The 23,089-nt window shown below is 39.1% G+C and overlaps 1 protein-coding gene across 3 annotated transcripts in view; it reads right to left on the bottom strand.

The window, feature by feature from the left end:
• Positions 1–23,089, bottom strand: part of Entpd1 (ectonucleoside triphosphate diphosphohydrolase 1) — a 112,618-nt gene that overhangs the window by 7,795 nt on the left and 81,734 nt on the right. For all 3 annotated transcript variants that reach the window (XM_026394800.2, XM_026394801.2, XM_026394802.2), the window contains one exon: positions 19,852–19,965. In XM_026394800.2, the coding sequence (XP_026250585.1) occupies positions 19,852–19,965 (114 nt within the window). The remainder of the gene's footprint in view (positions 1–19,851; positions 19,966–23,089) is intronic.

Here is a 23,089-nt window from a genome sequence, read left to right as displayed (position 1 = left end):
CAAGAGAAAGGCCGCTTGGACTTCAACCAGCAAGGCCAAAGGGGTAGAGGTACACAATCCCTCTGGAGAGAATATCATCATGCAATGTGCCTCATGGGGGACATGAAGCTCAAAGGCCTTGTTTGCCCAGCTGGATTTTGGTCTTGCTTTGGTCCCATTCCTTCATTCAATGTGCGAATTTCTCCCTATGGAATGGAAATGTTACTCTGCCTTTATATTTTGGATATATATATATATATATATATATATATATATATATATATAACTTGCTTTGAATTTTTTATAAGGAAGTATATCTAAGAATTTGCCTTAGTCTCAGAGGAGCCCTTGGACATGGATTTTTGGACAATGCTGAAGCTATTAAGACTATGGAGACACTTGGAAATGAACTAAATGTATTTCACATTATAAGATGGCCATGAGCTTTTGGGGGTCAGGGGTAAAATGTTATGATTTAGATATGAGATGTCCCCTAAAGATCAAAGCTCATGTGTGAGCCAATGCAAGAAAGTTTAGAGTTAAAAATGATTGGATCATGACAGCCTAAACCTAATCAGAGCCTTAATCCAGAATGAATAATTTGGTGATAACTATAGACAGAAAAGTGTGGCTAGAGGAGGTAGGTCACTGGGGTGTGCCCTTGGGGTCTATATTTTTTCCTGTTGAGCAGAACTGGTATGTATTTTTTCCTGGTGAGCAGTATTCACTCTTTCTGCTTCCTAGAGGCATGTCCTTAGTTGTTTTCCCCCAACAAACACTTCCACCATGATATTCTGTCTTATCTTAGGCCCAGAGCAATGGAGCCAGCTGTCTTTGAACTGTGACCTCTGAAACTGTGAGCTCCAATAAACTTTTTATTCTCTTATTATCTAATTTTTTGAGTTCTTTATATATTCTGGTTATTAGGGCTCTATCTGAAGTGTGTGGAGTAAAGATTTGTTCCCAGAATGTAGGCTCCCTGTTTATCTCTCTTATTGTTTCTTTTGCTGAGAAAAAACTTTTTAGTTTGAGTAAGTCCCATTTGTTGATTCTAGTTGTTAACTCTTGCGCTATGGGTGTCCTATTGAGGAATTTGGAGCCTGATCCCACAGTATGTAGATCATAACCAACTTTTTCTTCTATCAGATGCCGTGTCTCTGATTTAATATCAAGCTCCTTGATCCATTTTGAGTTAACATTTGTGCATGGCGGGAGATAGGGATTCAGATTCATTTTGATGCAAATGGATTTCCAGTTTTCCCAGCACCATTTGTTGAAGATGCTATCCTTCCTCCATTGCATGCTTTTAGCCCCTTTATCAAATATAAGATAGTTGTAGTTTTGTGGATTGGTTACTGTGTCCTCTATTCTGTACCATTGGTCCACCCGCCTGTTTTGGTACCAGTACCATGCTGTTTTTGTTACTATTGCTCTGTAGTATAGTTTGAAGTCTGGTATCGCTATACCGCCTGATTCACAATTCCTGCTTAGTATTGTTTTTGCTATTCTGGGTCTTTTATTATTCCATATGAATTTCATGATTCTTTTATCTATTTCTACAAGAAATGCTGTTGGGATTTTGATTGGCATTGCATTGAACTTATAGAGAACTTTTGGTAATATCGCCATTTTGATGATGTTAGTTCTGCCTATCCATGAGCAGGGTATATTTTTCCATCTTCTAAGGTCTTCTTCTATATCTTTCTTTAGGGTTCTGTAATTTTCATTGTATAAATCTTTCACCTCTTTTGTTAGGTTGATTCCCAAGTATTTTATTTTTTGGGGGGATATTGTGAATGGAGTAGTTGTCCTCATTTCCGTTTCAGAGGGTTTGTCGCTGATATACAGGAATGCCTTTGATTTATGCGTGTTGATCTTATATCCTGCCACTTTGCTGAATTCATTTATTAGCTCTAATAGCTTCTTTGTGGACCCTTTTGGGTCTGCTAGGTATAGAATCATATCATCTGCAAATAGTGATAATTTAAGTTCTTCTTTTCCTATTTTTATGCCTTTAATTTCTTTCGTCTGTCTAATTCCTCTGGCCAGTGTTTCGAGGACTATGTTGAACAGAAGTGGTGAGAGAGGGCATCCCTGTCTTGTACCAGATCTTAGAGGGAATGCCTTCAATTTTTCTCTATTCAGAATGATGCTGGCCTGTGGTTTATCATAGATTGCTTTTACAATGTTGAGGTATGATCCAGTTATCCCTAATTTTTCTAGAGTTTTGAACATAAAGGGATGCTGTACTTTGTCGAAAGCTTTTTCTGCATCTATCGAGATGATCATATGGTTCTTATTTTTAAGTCTATTGATGTGGTGAATAACATTTATTGATTTCCGTATATTGAACCAGCCTTGCATCCCAGGGATGAATCCTACTTGATCATGGTGTATAATTTTTTTGATATGTATTTGAATCCGATTCGCCAGAATTTTATTGAGGATTTTTGCGTCAAGGTTCATTAGAGATATTGGTCTGTAGTTTTCTTTCTTTGAAGTGTCTTTGTCTGGTTTCGGAATCAGGGTGATGTTGGCCTCGTAGAATGAATTTGGAAGTTCTCCCTCTTTTTCTATTTCCTGAAATAGCTTGAAAAGTAATGGTGTTAGTTCCTCTTTAGAGGTTTTGTAAAACTCTGCTGTATACCCATCCGGTCCTGGGCTTTTCTTAGTTCGTAATCTTTTGATGGTTTCTTCTATTTCTTCTATTGTTATTGGTCTGTTTAGGTTGTCTATATCCTCCTGACTCAATCTGGGCAGATCGTAAGACTTAAGGAATTTATCTATGCCTTCACTATCTTCTATTTTATTGGAGTATAAGGATTCAAAAATTTCTGATTATCTTCTGTATTTCTGAAGTGTCTGTTGTGATATTGCCTTTTTCATCCCGTATGCTAGTAATTTGGGTCTCTCTCTTCTTCTCTTCGTTAGCATGGCTAAGGGTCTGTCAATTTTATTTATTTTTTCAAAGAACCAACTCTTAGTGTTGTCAATTTTTTCAATTGTTTCTTTTGTTTCAATTTCATTAATTTCAGCTCTGATTTTAATTATTTCTTGCCTTCTACTTCTTTTGCTGTTGTTTTGCTCTTCTTTTTCTAGGATTTTGAGATGAAGTATGAGATCATTTATTTGTTGGTTTTTTCTTTTTTTGAGGAATGAACTCCAAGCAATGAATTTTCCTCTTAGAACTGCTTTCAATGTGTCCCATAGATTCCGATATGTTGTGTCTGTGTTTTCATTTAACTCTAGGAAGTTTTTAATTTCCTCCTTGATGTCTTCTAAAACCCATTGATCATTCAGCAACCTATTGTTCATTCTCCAAGTGATGCTTGATTTTTCCTTCCTTCTTTTATCATTGATTTTCAGTTTCATTCCATTATGATCAGATAAGATGCATGGTATTATCTCTACCCCTTTATATTGTCTAAGAGTTGCCCTGTGACATAATATATGGTCTATTTTTGAGAAGGTTCCATGTGCTGCTGAGAAAAAAGTGTAACTACTTGATGTTGGGTGGTATAGTCTATATATGTCAATTAAGTCTAGGTTGTTAATTGTGTTGTTGAGTTCTATAGTTTCCTTATTTAACTTTTGTTTGGTAGATCTGTCGAGTGGTGAGAGAGGTGAGTTGAAGTCTCCCATGATTATTGTATGGTGGTCTATTAGACTCTTGAACTTGAGAAGAGTTTGCTTGATGAACACAGCTGCACCATTATTTGGGGCATATATATTTATGATTGTTATGTCTTGTTGGTGTATGGTTCCCTTGAGCAGTATGAAGTGTCCTTCTTTATCCCTTTTGATTAACTTTGGCTTGAAATCTATTTTATTAGATATGAGTATGGACACTCCTGCTTGTTTCCTCAGTCCATATGAGTGGTATGATTTTTCCCAACCTTTCACCTTCAGTCTATGAATATCTTTTCCTATCAGATGCGTCTCCTGTAGGCAGCATATTGTTGGGTCTTGTTTTGTGATCTATTCTACTAGCCTGTGTCTCTTAATTGGTGAGTTTAAGCCATTAACATTTAGGGTTATTATTGAGATATGGTTTGTTCTTCTAGCCATATTTGTTTACTAATGTTACTAAACCTGATTTGTTATCCTCTTTGACTACTTTCCCCCCTTTACTGTCCTACCTCCCATAGTTGGTTTTCAATGTTATTTTCCATTTCCTCTTCCTGTAATGTTTTGCCAAGGATTTTTTGAAGAGATGGTTTTCTAGCTGCGAATTCTTTTAACTTTTGTTTATCGTGGAAGGTTTTAATTTCATCTTCTATCCTGAAGCTTAATTTCGCCGGATACACAATTCTTGGTTGGAACCCATTTTCTTTCAGTGTTTGAAATATGTTATTCCAGGATCTTCTAGCTTTCAGAGTCTGTGTTGAGAGATCAGCTGTTATCCTGATTGGTTTACCCCTAAATGTAATCTGCTTTCTTTCTCTTGCAGCTTTTAAAATTCTCTCCTTATTCTGTATGTTGGACATCTTCATTATAATGTGTCTAGGTGTGGATCTCTTATGATTTTGCACCATCGGCGTCCTGTAGGCTTCTAGGATTTGGGATTCTGTCTCATTCTTCAAGTCTGGGAAGTTTTCTCGTATTATTTCACTGAATAGACTGTTTATTCCTTTGGTATGGAGCTCTGTGCCTTCCTGTATCCCAATGACTCTTAAATTTGGTCTTTTGATATTGTCCCATAATTCTTGGATGTTCTGCTCATGGTTTCTTAGCAGACTTGCTGAGCTGTCTATGTTCTTTTCCAGTTGAAATACTTTGTCTTCATTGTCTGATGTTCTCTCTTCTAAGTGATCTACTCTGCTGGTAGTATTCTCAATTGAGTTTTTAAGTTGGTTTATTGTTTCCTGCATTTCTAGGATTTCTATTTGTTTGTTTTTTATTACCTCTATCTCCCTGTGAAATTGATCTTTTACTTCTTGGATTTGTTTGTCAATGTGATCTTTCATTATCTGATTTTGCTGTCTCATGTCTTCCTTGAGACTCCAGATCATCTGAAGCATGTATATCCTGACCTCTCTATCTGACATTCCATCTGTTGCACCTATTACCTCTTCTAAAGTTGAGTTGACCTGCATTGCCTGTAATCCTTTCTTTCCTTGTCTTTTCATACTGCTGGCGTTTCTTTCTGCTTGGTGAAACTGTTGTGTTTTGAAATTTTCTCTCTATTTATTTATATTGCTCTTGTATAGTTGAAAAATCACCCTTGCAGGGCAGGTAGTGGCTGTGATCCTCCTCCAATTGGTGTGATCCGTCTACCACGCTAGCAGGCCCTAGGTCTGCTCTGCTGGTCGGTCAAAGGTCCGCCTACCCAGCAGGCACGAGGGGCACCACTGTCACTCCGCAGGTTGCTGGGCCTAACCTCCCAATGGGTCGAAGGTTCGCCTAGCTTGCAGGCACTGGGGGAGGGGCCGGTTCGGCAGGTTGGTGGACCTGACCCGCCCGTGGGTTGCAGGTTTGCCTAGCTTGCAGGCACTGGGGAGGAGAGATATTAGAAGGGGAGGGAAGAAGTCACTAAAGAGAATGAGTGTAGGCAGGTAGAATTCAAGGAAGGGGGAATAGGAAAATTGAACAGAAGTGAGAAGACAAAAGAAAAAAAAGTGAAAAGAAAGAAAGAAGAAACGAAAAAAATAAAAATTTAAAACAAAAAAAAGAAAAAAATTTATAATGATAGTAAAAAATGGAAATTAAAGTTTAAAAAATAATAGTAATACTAATAAAATAAAAAGAATTTAAAAAAATTGAAACCATTAATAAGAAAGTTAAAGAACAACAACTACATCAACAACAAAAAGTGAAAATAAAATAAAAAAAAATAAAAAAATACTAATAATAATCATTAAAAAAAATAATAATAATAAATGCAGTCATATAGCTCGATTAACTTCTCTTCCAGTTGGTGGAGCTATGCCCACTGGGCCAGGCTTCTCTTCTTGATAGGTGGGAACCAATCACTGTGCCTCAGCTCTTCTTCCCAGACTGTGCGGGTCTCCAATTCTGAGTGCCTAGGGCCTTCTCTTGTGGTTCCTCAAGCCAGGCCCCGCTTACCTGTGACACTCACCACAATACTGACTACACGCCAGGTCTGCTGCTCCTGGGAGCCCTGTTTTCATGGGTGCCTGGGCACACCCTTTCTGTTTGCCTCCCTCAGACCCTAAGTTTGTAGGGCTTGGGGCTGAGGGCCCCCAGCGAATTTTTTTGCCCTCAGGTAGCAGCAACTCCCCTGATAGCTGGTGCAAGGGACCTGTTGTCAGCACTGGTGATAGTGATAGCTGGGAGTTCTGCGCCGCTAGTCCTGCGTCACTCCTGATTCCCTGGGTCTGGCTGTGGTGCTCAGTTGGCTTTTACCTCTTTGAGTTCAGGTGGGCCGACTAGTTATTTCAGTGGGATCATTAGTGCTGAGTCACATGAAGCAGGCGAACCGGAGCTAGAATGCAGCCAATTCGGGCTCGGTGTGTTCTGAGAAGGCTAGACCGTTCGCCTGGGGTCCACTTCAGCTCAACCGTGCCTAGTGGTCCTGTGCGAACAGTATTTTGACAGTTTACTTTTCCCTATGCCCGTGCAGCTGAAGGGGTTAGAGACTTGATCTCTCCGCGTCCGCCGCCATGTTGGATCATTTAGATTTTAAATTGTCACTCATCTTATCAGCTGTTCCATTTTACTCGGCAGCTCACTCTCGCGGTTAAGAGTCTGTTCTAAGGTGCTCCGCGGAAAGTGGTGGCGGCAGCGGCGGTGGCTGCAGCGGCGGCGGCGGCGGCAGCGGCCAAGCTGTGGCCTTCGGGACCCCCGTGGAGGGGGTGCGGGCTGGGGGAGGGGAGGCAGCGCCTCGGGACCCGCGCAGGCCGGGTACTGGGCACGCGAGAGAGCGGTTGGGGTGGGGGAAAGAGATTGAGATCTAGATTTAGGGAGTGAGCGTGGGAGGAGAGATGGCGGGGGAGAAGCGAAGCGTAGAGGCGGAGAGGGGAATGAGAAGGGGCCCAGGGAGCCGGGCAGCTCGGGGGCTGCAGCCTTACTGCTCACGCTGAAGTCGTGGCGGATTCACTCCATCTAGGCCCTTTTCTTGACATGGTGCTGAATCCTTGTCGACAGATCTCCTTTAATGATCTTTACTTCTTCTTTTAAGAAGCAGCAACATACGCTGCGGTCGCGGTGGCGCGGAGCACAGAGCAGCTCACTCACTCCCCGCCTCCATCTTCAAACTTTTTATTTTCTACATTGTTCTTGTCAGGTCTTTTGATCACAGCAACAAAAACCCAACTAAAACAACTCCCATGTTTCTTGCAGGACTACTCATGATAGCCAGGATATGGAATCAACAAAGCATCTATCAACTGATGAATGGATAAAGAATATGTGATATATAAATAAATATACTCAGCTAAAAAAAAGAATGAAATCCTGTCACAGCAACATGGATGAAACTTGAAGACATTATGTAAAGAGAAATAAGTCTGGCAAAGAAAAATAAATACCACACATGTTCTTTACTCTTTTGTGGAAATTTTAAAAAACTATCACAACAAAGAAGAGAATGGAATAGTAATCACTGAAGACTGGAAATATAGGGGTAGGGTGAACAGAGAAAGCTTAGATTAGGGCCTTTAAAAGAGGAGCAATTAGTTATTCCATACTAGTAAGGTAATTAGTTTGTAGTAATGTATGATCATTTCAAAATACCTAGAAAAAAAGATAAAGGTTTCTGACACATAGAAATGATTAATATTTGAGGAAATGGGGGCTGGGGCTCAGTGGTAGAGTACTTGCCTAGCATGTTCAAGGAGCTGGTTCAATCCTCAGCACCATATAAAAATAAATAAAAGTATTGTGTCCAACTACAATTAATTTTTTTTTTAAATTTGAGGAATTGGAAATGCTTGTTACCCTAATTTGATCATTACACATTGTATTATATTATCATATTATATAGCACATGAGGTAGGTACTCTTATACCAGTTAAATAAGAATTTCTGGGAGTGGAACATGGCCTCAGTTAACAAAACAAAACAAACACAGTAAGATACCACCTCACTCCTCTTGGAATGAATATCATCAAAAAGCCAAAAGTGCACTGGGATGTAATTCAGAAATAGTGTGCTTGTCTGGCATACACAAGGCCTTGGGAGAGTCCCAGCACTGCCAAAAAAGAAAATAAAAAATAGACAAATGATAACTAATGTTGGCAAAGATGTAGAGATACACATTGTTGGGAACGTAACTTTGTCACAGCAATTATGAAAAAAAATATAGATTCCTAAAAAAATTTTTTTCCTTGAAAAAGAAAATTTTTCTTTTTAAAATATTTTAATTGATTTTTAAAAAAATAAATTACAGGGGAATGCATTACAACTCTTATTACACATATACAGCACAATTTTTCATATCTCTGGTTGTATATAAAGTATGTTCACACGAATTCATGTCTTCATACATGCACTTTGGATAATGATGTCCATCACATTCCACCATCATTTCTAACCCCTTGCCCCCTCCCTTCCCCTCCCACCCCTCTGCCCTATCTAAAGTTCATCTATTCCTCCCATGCTATCCCTTCCTACCCCACTATGAAGCAGTCTCTTTATATCAGAGAAAACATTCAGCATTTGTTTTTTTGGGATTGGCTAAATTCACTTAGCATTATCTTCTCCAACGCCATCCATTTCCTGCAAATTCCATGATTTTATTCTTTTTTTATTGCTGAGTAAAATTCCATTGTGTATATATGCCACATTTTTTTATCCATTCATCTACTGAAAGGCATGTAGGTTGGTTCCACAGTTTAGATTTTGTGAATTGTGCTACTATAAACATTGATGTGGCTGTGTCCTTGTAGTATGCTGTTTTTAAGTCCTTTGAGTATAGACCAAAGAGTTGGATAGATAGGTCAAATGGTGGTTCTATTCCCAGTATTCTAAGGAATTTCCATACTGCTTTCCAGTTGGCTGCACCGATTTGCAGTCCCACCAGCAGTATATGAGTGTACCTTTTTCCCCACATCCTTGCCAACACTTATTACTGTTTGTCATAATAGCTGTCATTCTGACTGGAGTAAGATGATATCTTAGAGTAGTTTTGATTTGCATTTCTCTAACTGCTAGAGATGATGAATATTTTTTCATATATTTGTTGATTGATTGTATATCCTCTTCTGAGAAGTGTCTGTTCAAGTCGTTGGCCCATTTATTGATTGGGTTATTTGGTTTTTTTTTTGGTGCTTAGCTTTTTGATTTCTTTATATACCCTAGTGATTAGTGATCTATCTGATAAGGGGTAAAAAAATTTGCTCCCAAGATGTAGGCTCTCTATTCACCTCATAGATTATTTCTTTTGCTGAGAAGAAACTTTTTAGTTTGAATCGATCCCATTTATTGATTCTTGGTTTTAATTCTTGCACTATAGGAGTCTTATTAAGGAAGTTGAGGCCTAGTCCCACATGAGGAAGATTAGGGCCTACTTTTTCTTCTATTAGATGCAGAGTCTCTGGTTTAATTTCTAGGTCCTTGGATGCACTTTGAGTTGAGTTTTGCACATGGTGAGAGATAGGGGTTTAATTTCATTTTGTTGCATATGGATTTCCAGTTTTCCCAGCACCATTTGTTTTTTTTTTTTTTTTTTTTTTTTTTTATTTATTTATTTTTTTATTTTATTATTTTTTTTTAATATTTTTAGTATTTTTTTTTTTATTGGTCGTTCATAACATTACATAGTTCTTAATACATCATATTACACGGTTTGATTCAAGTGGATTATGAACTCCCCCTTTTACCCCGTATACAAATTGCTGTATCACATCAGTTACCCTTCCATTGATTGACATATTGCCTTTCTAGTGTCTGATGTATTCTGCTGTCTGTCCTATTCTCTACTATCCCCCCTCCCCTCCCCTTCCCTCCCCTCCCCCCCTCCCCTTTTCTCTCTCTACCCCTTTTACTGTAAATCATTTCTTCCATTTGTATTATCTTGTCTTACCCCTCCATTCCTCTTATATGACATTTTGTATAACCCTGAGGATCGCCTTCCATTTCCATGCACTTTCCCTTCTCACTCCCTTTCCCTCCCACCTCTCATCCCTGTTTAATGTAAATATTCTTCTCAAGCTCTTCGTCCCTACCCTGTCCTTGTTAACTCCCCTTATATCAAAGGAGTCATTTGGTATTTGTTTTTTAAAGATTGACTAGCTTCACTTAGCATAATCTGCTCTAATGCCATCCATTTCCCTCCAAATTCTATGATTTTGTCATTTTTTAATGCAGAATAATACTCCATTGTATATAAATGCCACATTTTTTTTATCCATTCATCTATTGAAGGGCATCTAGGCTGGTTCCACAGTCTTGCTATCGTGAATTGAGCTGCTATGAACATCGATGTAGCAGTGTCCCTGTAGCATGCTCTTGTTAGGGCTTTAGGGAATAGACCGAGAAGGGGAATAGCTGGGTCAAATGGTGGTTCCATTCCCAGCTTTCCGAGAAATCTCCATACTGCTTTCCAAATTGGCTGCACCAATTTGCAGTCCCACCAGCAATGAACAAGAGTGCCCTTTTCCCCGCATCCTCTCCAGCACTTATTGTTGTTTGACTTCCTAATGGCTGCCAGACTTACTGGAGTGAGATGGTATCTTAGGGTAGTTTTGATTTGCATTTCTCTGACTGCTAGCGATGGTGAGCATTTTTTCATGTACTTGTTGATTGATTGTATGTCCTCCTCTGAGAAGTGTCTGTTCAGGTCCTTGGCCCATTTATTGATTGGGTTATTTGTTATCTTATTGTCTAATTTTTTGAGTTCTTTGTATATTCTGGTTATTAGGGCTCTATCTGAAGTGTGTGGAGTAAAGATTTGTTCCCAGGATGTAGGCTCCCTGTTTATCTCTCTTATTGTTTCTTTTGCTGAGAAAAAACTTTTTAGTTTGAGTAAGTCCCATTTGTTGATTCTATTTGTTAACTCTAGCGCTATGGGTGTCCTATTGAGGAATTTGGAGCCCGATCCCACAGCGTGTAGATCATAACCAACTTTTTCTTCTATCAGATGCCGTGTCTCTGATTTAATATCAAGCTCCTTGATCCATTTTGAGTTAACTTTTGTGCACGGCGAGAGATAGGGATTCAGATTCATTTTGGTGCAAATGGATTTCCAGTTTTCCCAGCACCATTTGTTGAAGATCCAGCACCATTTGTTGAAGAGGCTATCTTTTCTCCAATGCATGTTTTTGGTGCCTTTGTCTAATATAAGGTAATTGTAATTTTGTGGGTTAGTCTCTGTCCTCTATTCTGTATCATTGGTCTACCAGTCTGTTTTGGTGCCAATACCATGCTGTTTTTATTACTATTCTCTGTAGTATAGTTTAAGGTCTGGTATCATGATGCCGCCTGCTTTACTCTTCCTGCTAAGGATTGCTTTGGCTATTCTGGGTCTCCTATTTTTCCAGATGAATTTCATGATTGCTTTTTCTATTTCTATGAGAAATGCCATTGGTATTTTGATCAGAATTGTGTTAAATCTGTATAGTGCTTTTGGAAGTATGGTTATTTTGATAATATTAATTCTGCCTATCCAGGAGCTAGGTAGATCTTTCTTTTTTTTTTTTTTTTTTTGCTTTTTGATGTTTGCGTTTACTTTCTTTTTTTTTTTTATTGTTGGTCGTTCAAAACATTACATAGTTCTTTTTTTTTTATTGTTGGTCATTCAAAACATTACATAGTTCTTAATACATCATATTTCACAGTTTGATTCAAGTGGGTTATGAACTCCCAATTTTACCCCGTATACAGATTGCTGTATCACATCAGTTACCCTTCCATTGATTGACAAATTGCCTTTCTAGTGTCTGATGTATTCTGTTGTCTGTCCTATTCTCTACTATCCCTCCTCCCCTCCCCTCCCCTCCCCTTTTCTCTCTCTACCCCCTCTACTGTAAATCATTTCTTCGATTTGTATTATCTTGTCTTACCCCTCCTTTCCTCTTATATGTCATTTTGTATAACCCTGAGGATCGCCTTCCATTTCCATGCGATTTCCCTTCTCACTCCCTTTCCCTCCCACCTCTCATCCCTATTTAATGTAAATCTTCTTCTCAAGCTCTTCGTCCCTACCCTGTCCTTGTTTACTCCCCTTATAGCAAAGGGGTCATTTGGTATTTGTTTTTTAAAGATTGACTAGCTTCACTTAGCATAATCTGCTCTAATGCCATCCATTTCCCTCCAAATTCTATGATTTTGTCATTTTTTAATGCAGAGTAATACTCCATTGTGTATAAATGCCACATTTTTTTTATCCATTCATCTATTGAAGGGCATCTAGGTTGATTCCACAATCTTGCTATCGTGAATTGTGCTGCTATGAACATCGATGTGGCAGTGTCCCTGTAGCATGCTCTTATTAGGTCTTTAGGGAATAGACCGAGAAGGGGAATAGCTGGGTCAAATGGTGGTTCCATTCCCAGCTTTCCAAGAAATCTCCATACTGCTTTCCAAATTGGCTGCACCAATTTGCAGTCCCACCAGCAATGAACAAGAGTGCCCTTTTCCCCGCATCCTCTCCAGCACTTATTGTTGTTTGACTTCCTAATGGCTGCCAGTCTTACTGGAGTGAGATGGTATCTTAGGGTAGTTTTGATTTGCATTTCTCTGACTGCTAGCGATGGTGAGCATTTTTTCATGTACTTATTGATTGATTGTATGTCCTCCTCTGAGAAGTGTCTGTTCAGGTCCTTGGCCCATTTATTGATTGGGTTATTTGTTATCATATTGTCTATTTTTTTGAGTTCTTTGTATATTCTGGTTATTAGGGCTCTATCTGAAGTGTGTGGAGTAAAGATTTGTTCCCAGGATGTAGGCTCCCTGTTTATCTCTCTTATTGTTTCTTTTGCTGAGAAAAAACTTTTTAGTTTGAGTAAGTCCCATTTGTTGATTCTAGTTGTTAACTCTAGCGCTATGGGTGTCCTATTGAGGAATTTGGAGCCCAATCCCACAGTATGTAAATCATAACCAACTTTTTCTTCTATCAGATGCCGTGTCTCTGATTTAATATCAAGCTCCTTGATCCATTTTGAGTTAACTTTTGTGCATGGCGAGAGATAGGGATTCAGATTCATTTTGATGCAAATGGATTTCCAGTTTTCCCAGCACCATTTGTTGAAGATGCTATCCTATTTATTTATATTGCACTTGTATAGTTGGGAAGTCTCCCTTGCAGGGCGGGTAGTGGCTGTGCTCCTCCTGTAATTATGGTGGTCTGTCTACCACGCTGATTGGTCGCAGGTCTGCCCCCCCTGCGGGCATGGGTGGCGGCCCTGCTCTGCCCCCACTCCAATTGTGGTAACGTAACTACCACGCCCTGGGGTCGTTGGTCCTGATCTGGATGTGGGTGGTGGCTCTGCTGGGTCCCCACTCCAATTGGTGTGACGTGTCTACCACGCTGGCAGGCCTCTAGGCCGGTGGGTCGCAGTTCTGCACAGCCCCCACTCCCAATGGGGGTACCTGACTACCTCTCCAACGGGTCGCTGGGCCCCCTCCGGACCCAGGCGGCGACCCTGCTCCGCCCCCACTCCAACCAGTGTGACGCAACTGCCTCGGTGTTACATGTCCACCACGCTGGCAAGCTACCTGGTCTGTCTTGCCAGTGGGCTGCAGGTCTGCCAGCCCTGCTTGCTCAGATGGCAGCTCTGCACAGCCCCTACTCCAAATGAGGTTACTTGGTTACTGCGCCTCGGGGTCGCTGGTCCTATTCTAGGCGTGGGCGGCTACTCTCTTCAGTCCCAGCTGCATTTGGGGTGTCATGATACCACGCCGGCGGGTCACTTGGCCTGCTCTGGGCGCAGGTGGAAGCTCCACTCTGCCCCCACAGCACCCAGCAGGACCCTGACTGAGAAGCAGTCACCGCTGGTTCCCTAGCCTTGGGCCAAAGCAGCTTAGGTAGCCAGAACCCCGCCTCTCCGATCCTGATACACTCTCCGCTGGGAGCTGGCTCCAGCGAGCGACCCCCACGGGTTCCCCAGCCCCAGGTCAAAACTGTTCCGGGAGTCAGAACCCAGTCGCCCCAAGCTCAGCACCGGCTCCACTTGGAGCTGGCCTCCACCGGCAGTCTCCGCAGTTTCCTCAGACCTGGGCCAGGTTAGCCCCGGGAACCAGATTCCAGCTGCTCAGTGCCCGGTGCACGCCTTGCCAGGCACAAGCCTCTAGGAGTATTCTCCACAAGATCCCCAGTCCGGAGCCTGAGCAAGAAATCTGTCTGCTAGACGCAGGCAAATACCAGCCTGAAATCACCTGTTCCGTAGCTCAATGAGCTCAGATCAGTAGAACATGGGGATGATTACATCATCTCTCCGAAATGGCAGCTGCTGTCCTCCTCTGTGGTCCGACCGGTGTCTGGAACCAAACTGGACCGCTTCTCTCCTCTGTCTCAAAGCTGGAACTCAGCACTAAGCGCTGCCAATGTCCTAGCGCCAAACCGCCAGAGGCAGTTCACAGACTCAGGCCTGCGGGGCCCAGTCCGGCGGCCAGCGGGATTGTGTCCCTGATCCGCGTTGCTCCGAACTGGCTGGGGGTGGGGTGGGGTGGTGGGAGTGTTGTTCCTAGCGCCAAACCGCTAGAGTCAGTTCACAGACTCAGGCCTGTGGGCCCCAGTACGTTCATATGTTCGCTGCAGTTAACTGCAGCGGCGGCCGGCGGGATTGTGTCCCTGATCCGCGTTGCTCCGAACCGGCTGGGGGGGGTGGGGTGGTAGGAGTGTGGTTCCTAGCGCCGAACCGCCAGAGGCAGTTCACAGACTCAGGCCTGCGGGGCCCAGTATGTTCATATGTTCGCTGCAGTTCAGCGGCGGCCGGCGGGATTGTGTCCCTGATCCGCGTTGCCGAGATTCACTCGCCTGGGACAAACTGACCCCTCACACAGACTTACTAGTTATCCGCAGGTCTCCTTTCAGTGGAATATTGTTAGAAGTTCCTCAGCAGGTCCCATGCAAGTGTATTTATGTGTCTCTCTGATCCCGTTACTGCGGAGGTATAGAAAATGCTGCCTGCTCGCCGGCCGCCATGTTGGAACCCCCCAGATCTTTCTATCTTTTAAGGACTTCTTTGATTTCTTTCTTTAGGGTTCTGTAGTTTTCATTGTATAGATCTTTCACCTCTTTTGTTAAGTTGATTCCCAAATATTTTTTTAGACTATTGTAAATAGGATAGTTTTCCTCATTTCCCTCTCAGAGGATTTGTCATTGATATACAGAAATACCTATTATTTATGGGTGTTGATTTATATCCTGCTACTTTGCTGAATTCATTTACTAGTTCTACAAGTTTTCTAGTTGAATATTTAGGTCTTCAAGGTATAGAATCATACTGTCAGCAAATAGTGCTAATTTAAGTTCTTTTTTTCCTATACATATCCTTTTAATTTCTTTTGTCTAATTGCTCTGGCCAGTATTTCAAGAACTATGTTAAATAGAAATGGTGAAAGAAGGCATCCCTTTCTTCTTCCAATTTTTAGAGGGAATGCCTTCAATTTTTCTCCATTTGGAATGCTGTTGGCCTGGGGCGTACCATAGATAGCCTTTACAATGTTGAGATATGTTCCTTATCCCTAGTTTTTCTAGTGTTTTAAACATGAAGGGGTGCTGTATTTTGTCAAATGCTTTTTCTGTGTCTATTGAGATGATCATATGATTTTTATCTTTGAGTCTATTGATGTGATGAAATACATTTATTGATTTCCGTATGTTGAACCAACCTTGCATCCCTGGGATGAACTCCACTTAATTGTGGTGTATGATCTTTTTGATATGTTTTTGTATTTGATTTGCCAGAATTTTATTGAGAATTTTTGCACCTATGTTCATTAGTGATATTGATCTGTAGTTTTCTTTCTTTGATGTATCTTTGCCTGGTTTTGGAATGGTGATATTGGCCTCATAGAATGAGTTTGGAAGTGCTGCCTCTTTTTCTATTTCCTGAAATAAATTGAAGAATATTGGTATTAGTTCTTCTTTAAAGGTCTTGTAGAACTTGGCTGTGGATCCATCCAGTCCTGGGCTTTTCTTGGTTGATAGGCTTCTGATGGTGTCTTCTATTTAATCACTTGATATTGGTCTGTTTAAATTGTGTATATCTTCCTGGTTCAATCTGGGCAAATCGTATGACTTAAGAAATCTGTCAATGCCTTCAATGTCTTCTATTTTATTGGAGTATAATTTTTCAAAATAATTTCTAATTATCCCCTGTATTTCTGTAGTGTCTGTTGTGATATTACCTTTTTTTTTTATCACATGTGCTGGTAATTTGAGTTTTCTTTTCCCTTGTCTTTGTTAGCATAGCTAAGGGTCTGCCAATTTTATTTATTTTTTCAAAGAACCAACTTTTTGTTTTGTCAATTTTTCAATTATTTCTTTTGTTTCGATTTCATTGATTTCAGCTCTAATTTTAATTATTTCTTGCTTCTACTGCTTTTGCTGTTGATTTGTTCTTCTTTTTCTGGGGCTTTGAGACGTAATGTGAAGTCATTTATTTGTTGACTTTTTCTTCTTTTAAGGAATGAACTCCATGCAATGAACTTTTCTCTTAGTACTGCTTTCATAGTGTCTCAGAGATTTTGATGTGTTGTGTCTATGTTCTCATATACCTGTAAGAATTTTTAATCTCCTCCTTGATATCTTCTGTAACCCATTGTTCATTCAGTAGCATATTGTTTAGTCCCCAGGTGGTAGAGTAATTTTTATTTTGTCATTGATTTCCAATTCATTCCATTATGATCTTATAAAATGCATAGTAGTTTTTGTATTGGCTAAGAGTTGCTCTGTGGCATAGTATATGGTCTCTTTTAGAGAAGGATCCATGTGCTGGTGAAAAAAAAAAGTGTATTTGCTCGTTGAAGGATGAAATATTCTGTATATGTCAGTTAAGTCTAAGTTACTGATTGTATTATTGAGTTCTATAGTTTCTTTATTAAACTTTTGTTTGGAAGATCTATCCAGTGGTGAGAGAGGTGTGTTAAAGTCACCCAAGATTATTGTGTTGTGGTCAGTCTGACTCTTGAACTTGAGAAGAATTTGTTTGATGAACATAGATGCTCCATTGTTTGGGGCATATATTTTTATGATTGTTATGTCTTGTTGATGTATGGTTCCCTTGAGCTGTATGTAATTTCCATCTTTATCTCTCTTGATTAACCTTGGCTTGAAGTTTACTTTATTTGATATGGGGATGGGAACTCCTGCTTGCTTCCACACTCCATATGAAAGGTATGATTTTTCCCAACCTTTTACCTTCAGTCTGTATTTGTCTTTTCCTATCAGATGAGTCTCCTAGAGGCAGCATATTGTTGAGTCTTTTTTTTTTTAAATCCAATCTGGTAGCCTATGCCTTTGATTGGTGAGTTTAAGCCATTAATATTCAAGGTTATTATTGAGACATGGTTTGTATTCTCAGCCATATTTGTTTATTTTTGTTATTTAACTTGACTTAGTTTTCTTCTTTGATTAGTTTTTCCTTTAGGGTACTACCTCCCTCTGTTGATTTTCATTATTGTTTTTCGTTTCTTCTTCATGGAATATTTTTCAAAGGATGTTTTATAGTGCTGTTTTTCTAGCTATAAATTCTTTTAACTTTTGCTTATCAGGGAAGGTTTTTATTTCATCTTCAAATCTAACGCTTAATTTTGCTAGATACAAGATTTTGGTTGGCATCCATTTTGTTTCAGAACTTGATATATATTGTTATAGGATCTTCTAGCTTTCAGGGTCTGTGTTGAAAAATCTGCCATTATCCTACTTGGGTTTCCCATATATATAATTTGACTCCTTTCTCTCGTGGCTTTTAAAATTCTCTCCTTATTCTATATGTTGGGCATTTTTATTATAATGTGCCTTGGTGCAGATCTGTTTTGATTTTGTACATTCAGCATCCTGTAGGCTTCTTGAATTTGGGTTTCCAAATCATTCTTCATGTTTGGAAAGTTTTCTGATATTATTTCATTGTATAGATTGTTCATTCCTTTGGTTTGGACATCTATGCCTTCCTCTATGCCAATAACTATTAAATTTGGTCTTTTGAGGCTATCCCATATTTCTTGAATGTTCTGCTCATGGTTTCTTACCATTATCACTAAGTGGGTCTATGTTCCTTTTAATATTGTATATTTTATCTTCCTAGTCTGATGTCCTATCTTCCAAGTAGTCTACTCTGTTGGTGATGCTTTCATTTGAGCTTTTAATTTGGTTTACTGTTTCTTTGATTTAAATAATTTCTTTTTAGTTCTTTTTTTAGAACCTCTATCTCCCTGTTGAGTTTATCTTTTGCTTCTTATATTTGTTTATGTAGCTCCTTGTCGAAGTGATCTTTCACTGCCTGTATTTGCTCCTTTATAACTTCCTTGAGTTCACAGAACATTTTAAACATGTACATCCTGAACTCCTTCTTTGTAATTTCTCCAGCTATGGCTGCCAATGATTCTAATGATGTGGTATCTTGATTTGTTTGGGGCACTTTCTTCCCTTGTATTTTCATGTTGCTCATGTGTCTTCCTTTCTAGCTCTGTAGGGTTCCAAGATCTTTCATGACCAGATCTCTCATCTGATCTGGGAGCTGCTCCCACCAAATATGGCGAGAAAGGTGAGCCAGGATGGAGGCAGTCTGCTTCCAGTGCCAGGGTGTCTGATGAGGTGGGGGGAAGCAGGTAATGGCATTGTGCGCTCCTCAAAAAATTAAAAAAAAAGTGCTATCTGATCCAGCAATTCCACTACTGAGTGTATACTCCCCCCAAATTAAATCAGTATATCAAAAAAATACCTTAAGTCACAGTAATTATTGCAGCATTATTCACCATAACCAAGATAGGGAATCAGTGTAAGTATCCATTAATGGATGAATGGCTAAAAACTATAACACACACACACACACACACACACACACACATAATAGGATATTAGTTTGTCATAAGAAGCAAGAAATTCTGTCATTTGGGACAATGTGGATGAATCTGGGGGACATTATGTTAAGTTAAATAAACCAAACACAAAAAGATAAATATCGAATAACCTCAATCATGTGGAATATAAAAAAGTTAATTTCACTGAGTTGAGACAAGGAATAGTGGTTATCAGAGCCTGGAGGATGTAGTGGGCAGAGAGAACTAGGAAGAAGTTTGTAAATGGGTACCTTATTACAGTTAGAAGGAATAAGTTCTGATGTTATGTTGCTACACACAGGTGACTATAGTTAACAATAATAGATTTGTATTTTAAAAAATTTAGAAAAGAGTATTTTGAATGTTCTCACTCCAACAAGTGATACAGTTTAAGTGGAAAGATATGCTCAATATCTTGATCAGTGTACAATACATATATGTTGCATACATGTTGAAATATCACATGGTACCTCATAAAGTGTACAGTTATTATGTATCAATCAAAAATAAAACAATAATAGAAGAACTTTTTTAAATACAGGAAAGACTGCTGAAGGTCTTCTGCAATAGCTTTTCCTGTGATAAGGAACAGATGCATCTGGTTTTACCTATTTCTGATCTTGAACCAAGATGCCATAGCAGCCACCCTGTGTCCATGAGGACATAGATATGACAATAGAACTGCAAGTGCAATGGCTGAGACATAGATGAACTGCTAACCCCATGTCAGCAGCTGCTTGCTATCAGACTTCATACTAGAAAAGAAACACAATATCTTACATAAGACATTGTATGTCAAGTTATCAAGGAATGTTGGTAAATTCATTCCTGAGCCCACCATCTGGGCTTATCTGACACATTTTCTAGATCTTGGTCAGGGCAGCACGAGGTTAGGAGCAGACTCACATCCTCCAAGCTGCCAGGGGCACAGTGCAACTGTAATGGCTGCAGTCTCTAGGTACTTACCTCATTCCAAGGCTGAGAGCAGAAGTTTCTTATTTTCCTAATTGCCTCTTCCTGAGAGACCTTTTCTGATGTTAAGTTAAAAAAATTCATCACAAAGTAGAAAGCTGAAAATGCCTATAAGAGAAAATTGCAGACTTTTAGGTTCTGCCCAACACATAGGAACACTGACTTGATCCCTCTGGGAGCTCATTTTTGGTTCACAGAAGAGCAAAGATGCCATTTGCAAGGCATTCCTGCTGCAAACAAGCCATATTCTTCAATCCCAGCTAAAATAAACCCAATGACAGTTTCTTAAGATAAATTATTTTTAAAAAATCATATACATACATAATATTTATCTAATTTAACAAAAATAACTGTGTGCATATTACCATTTTTAAGAATTTTCCTTTTCTTTTCCTTCTTTCTTTGCTCTCTGACTTCTTTTTTTTTTTTTTTAGTTTGATTTTGCTTCCATTTCTAGTCTAAACAGTAATCCACTAATGTAACAACATTTCACTTTTATCAGGTTTCCAGGGAAACAAAATCAGAAAGTTTACACAAAGCTAAATTTGTCCATGAAGAAATAAAAAAGGTTTTGTTGAATCACTTTCCAAAGATCAAATGAAAACACATTGACAGTACTTTCAAATATAAATTAAATGATGCATTTGTAGCCAGGGGAAAAAAAGAAACAGACCTCATAGTTTTATATGAAATCCTGTCTTAAACAACTTGCCATGTCCCCACTCCCTTCCTCATCCTAACTTGATTGCTCAACTCTAAGTTGTTTTCTCTAACAAAATCAGAAAGCTAACACAAAGCCAAATTTATCGATAAAGGAATAAAAGGGGTTTTGTTAAATCATTTTCCAAAGGTCAAATCAAAACATTGATAGTTTGACATATCTGCTTCCATTACTGAGTAGGAGGTTGGCTCTGCCCTGGCAAGAATAATTCTAGAGGTAGGGGCAGTATCAATTTTAGGTATTCTGTCTCTCACTTATGTGTAGGAATCTGCCATGCATACTTCTATATAGATTTGGTACCTGATATGGGTGGAAGCATTCACCCCTAACCACAGTCTTCCTTAGACTCACAGTTTGATTTTAATATATATTTTCTATGTGTTTTTTGGTTTATGTTAAGGGATTATAAACTGGGGATCATAGATATAACTCAAAAGATTAAGAGGCATTTATTTTTTTATTTTTTGGTATCAGGGATTTAAGCCAGGGCCACTGAGCCACATCCCTAGCCCTTTTTATTTTGAGACAGGGTCTTGCTAAGTTGATTAGGGTCTAAGTTGCTAAAGGTGGCTTTGAACTTGTGATCCTCCTCTGCCTCAGGCTCCCAAGCTGCTGGGATTACAAGTGTATATCACCACACCCAGATATTTTTTATTTTTTAAGGTTGTCTTTTAAATTATATTCAAAATTACTGATCTACCTTCACATGTCTATTTTTCTGCTTGGAAGAGTGTTAGCTTTCATCAGACAGATTCTCACAACAGTCCTGTGATCCCTCGAAGGGTTAAGAATGATGGGTCTCTTGAAGACATTATGCGAAGTGAAAAAAAATCAGTCACAAATGTACAGATATTGCATGATTCCATTTATATGATGGCATTTGGCATAGTGAAATTCATTCCAAAAGCAGAATAGTGGCAGCAGAAGCTGAGCAGGATGAGGAAGAGGAAGGGGATGTTTTATTTAATGGGTACAGAGCTTCATTTTGAGAAGATGAAAAAATTCTGGTGCTAGGTAGTGAAGATGATTGTACAACAATGTGCAAGTGCTTACTGCCACAGAATTGTACAGTTGTAATATTTACCAAATAGTTAAAATGGTAAATATTACATTGTGAATATTTCATCACACACACCACATACAAAATAAAAGTAAAAGGGAAAAATGGCTGGTTCAGACAGCCTCATTATTTTGCCACTAGGTCCTGCCTTGGATGTGCAGAGTATAGAATCAAATAGAATCAAATATGCAATATACAATAATATAATAATGCCATTATATAGGAATAAAAAATACAATAAATATAGTCTCATGATTACAAATACCTGAGTCAAATTTAAAGCAATGATTAAATTGCTTCTTTTTATATTTTTTAAAAGTTCTGTGATAATTATGCTACTTTTATATTTCCCCCAAAACCAATAAGGTATTTCCTGTAGTCACAGTAGAAATCCAGCCTTAGGATCAAGAGCAAATCTTGCTGGTGAACTGGGATATGTTCATTTAGGCAGTTGTGCAGCAGAATAAGATCACTTACTCTCTTCTTTTGCTCTGAGATCAGTTAATTTTCACTCATGTTCATTTACTTTTTTATTCCATCTACCTGACAACCTTCACTGAAAGTCTTCATGTGATGCAGCTTAAGTGGTAGTTTTCTTTCTGTATATGTTCTTCAGAAACCCACCTGATATTGCATTAATACCTAAGACAACCTCAGCCTTATAAATCCCTGGGAAAAGTTCCTTCTATAATGAATTATTGTTTGCACAAACATGGGTTGGTACTAACCCCCCCCCCCAAATAATGTGCTGATGGGATGGGATGGGGTGGTAGTGCTTAGGATTTTTCCTTCTTAAATATATCTTGTATTATAAAAAATCAACCTGATCCTATGCTTAGAGTAAGACTTTGAGGACTCAAGCCAATCAATATTTTTTGCCAGAATGGACTTAAAGCTAATTCTTTTTTTTGGTGGAGGGGGGGTGGATTAAACTCAGGGGCAGTTGGCCACTAAGCCACATCCTCAGCCCTATTTTGTATTTTATTTAGAAACAGCACATCACTGAGTTGCTTAGTGCTGAGACTGGCTTTGAACTTGTGATCCTTCTGCCTCAGATTCCCGAGTTACTGAGATTACAGACATGGGCCGCTGCACCTCGCTAAAGCTAATTCTTGAAGGAACTGCTTGCAGCCTTATTTTTTTCATTTACTTCAATGAGGCTTAAGAGCTAAATACACATACATGTATTCAGTTGACCTTTGAACAACATAAATTTAAACTGCATGGGTCCAATCATAAGTAAATTTTCTTTTTATATTTGAGATAATTTGAAAATACTCACAAACTGCATCATCTAGATAAATTTTAAAAATTAAGGAAAAGTTAGGTGTGTTATGCATGAATCAAATTTATACAGATAATAGTCTGTATTATAATTTACTACCATAAAATATATGAATCTGCTATAAAAATGAAAATTTCACAAAACTTATGCACAACAGCACTTATAA

The sequence above is a fragment of the Urocitellus parryii genome, chromosome 5, assembly GCF_045843805.1.
Source record: "Urocitellus parryii isolate mUroPar1 chromosome 5, mUroPar1.hap1, whole genome shotgun sequence".
In the NCBI taxonomy this organism is placed as follows: Eukaryota; Metazoa; Chordata; class Mammalia; order Rodentia; family Sciuridae; genus Urocitellus; species Urocitellus parryii.
This window is presented reverse-complemented; position numbering and strand designations above follow the sequence as displayed.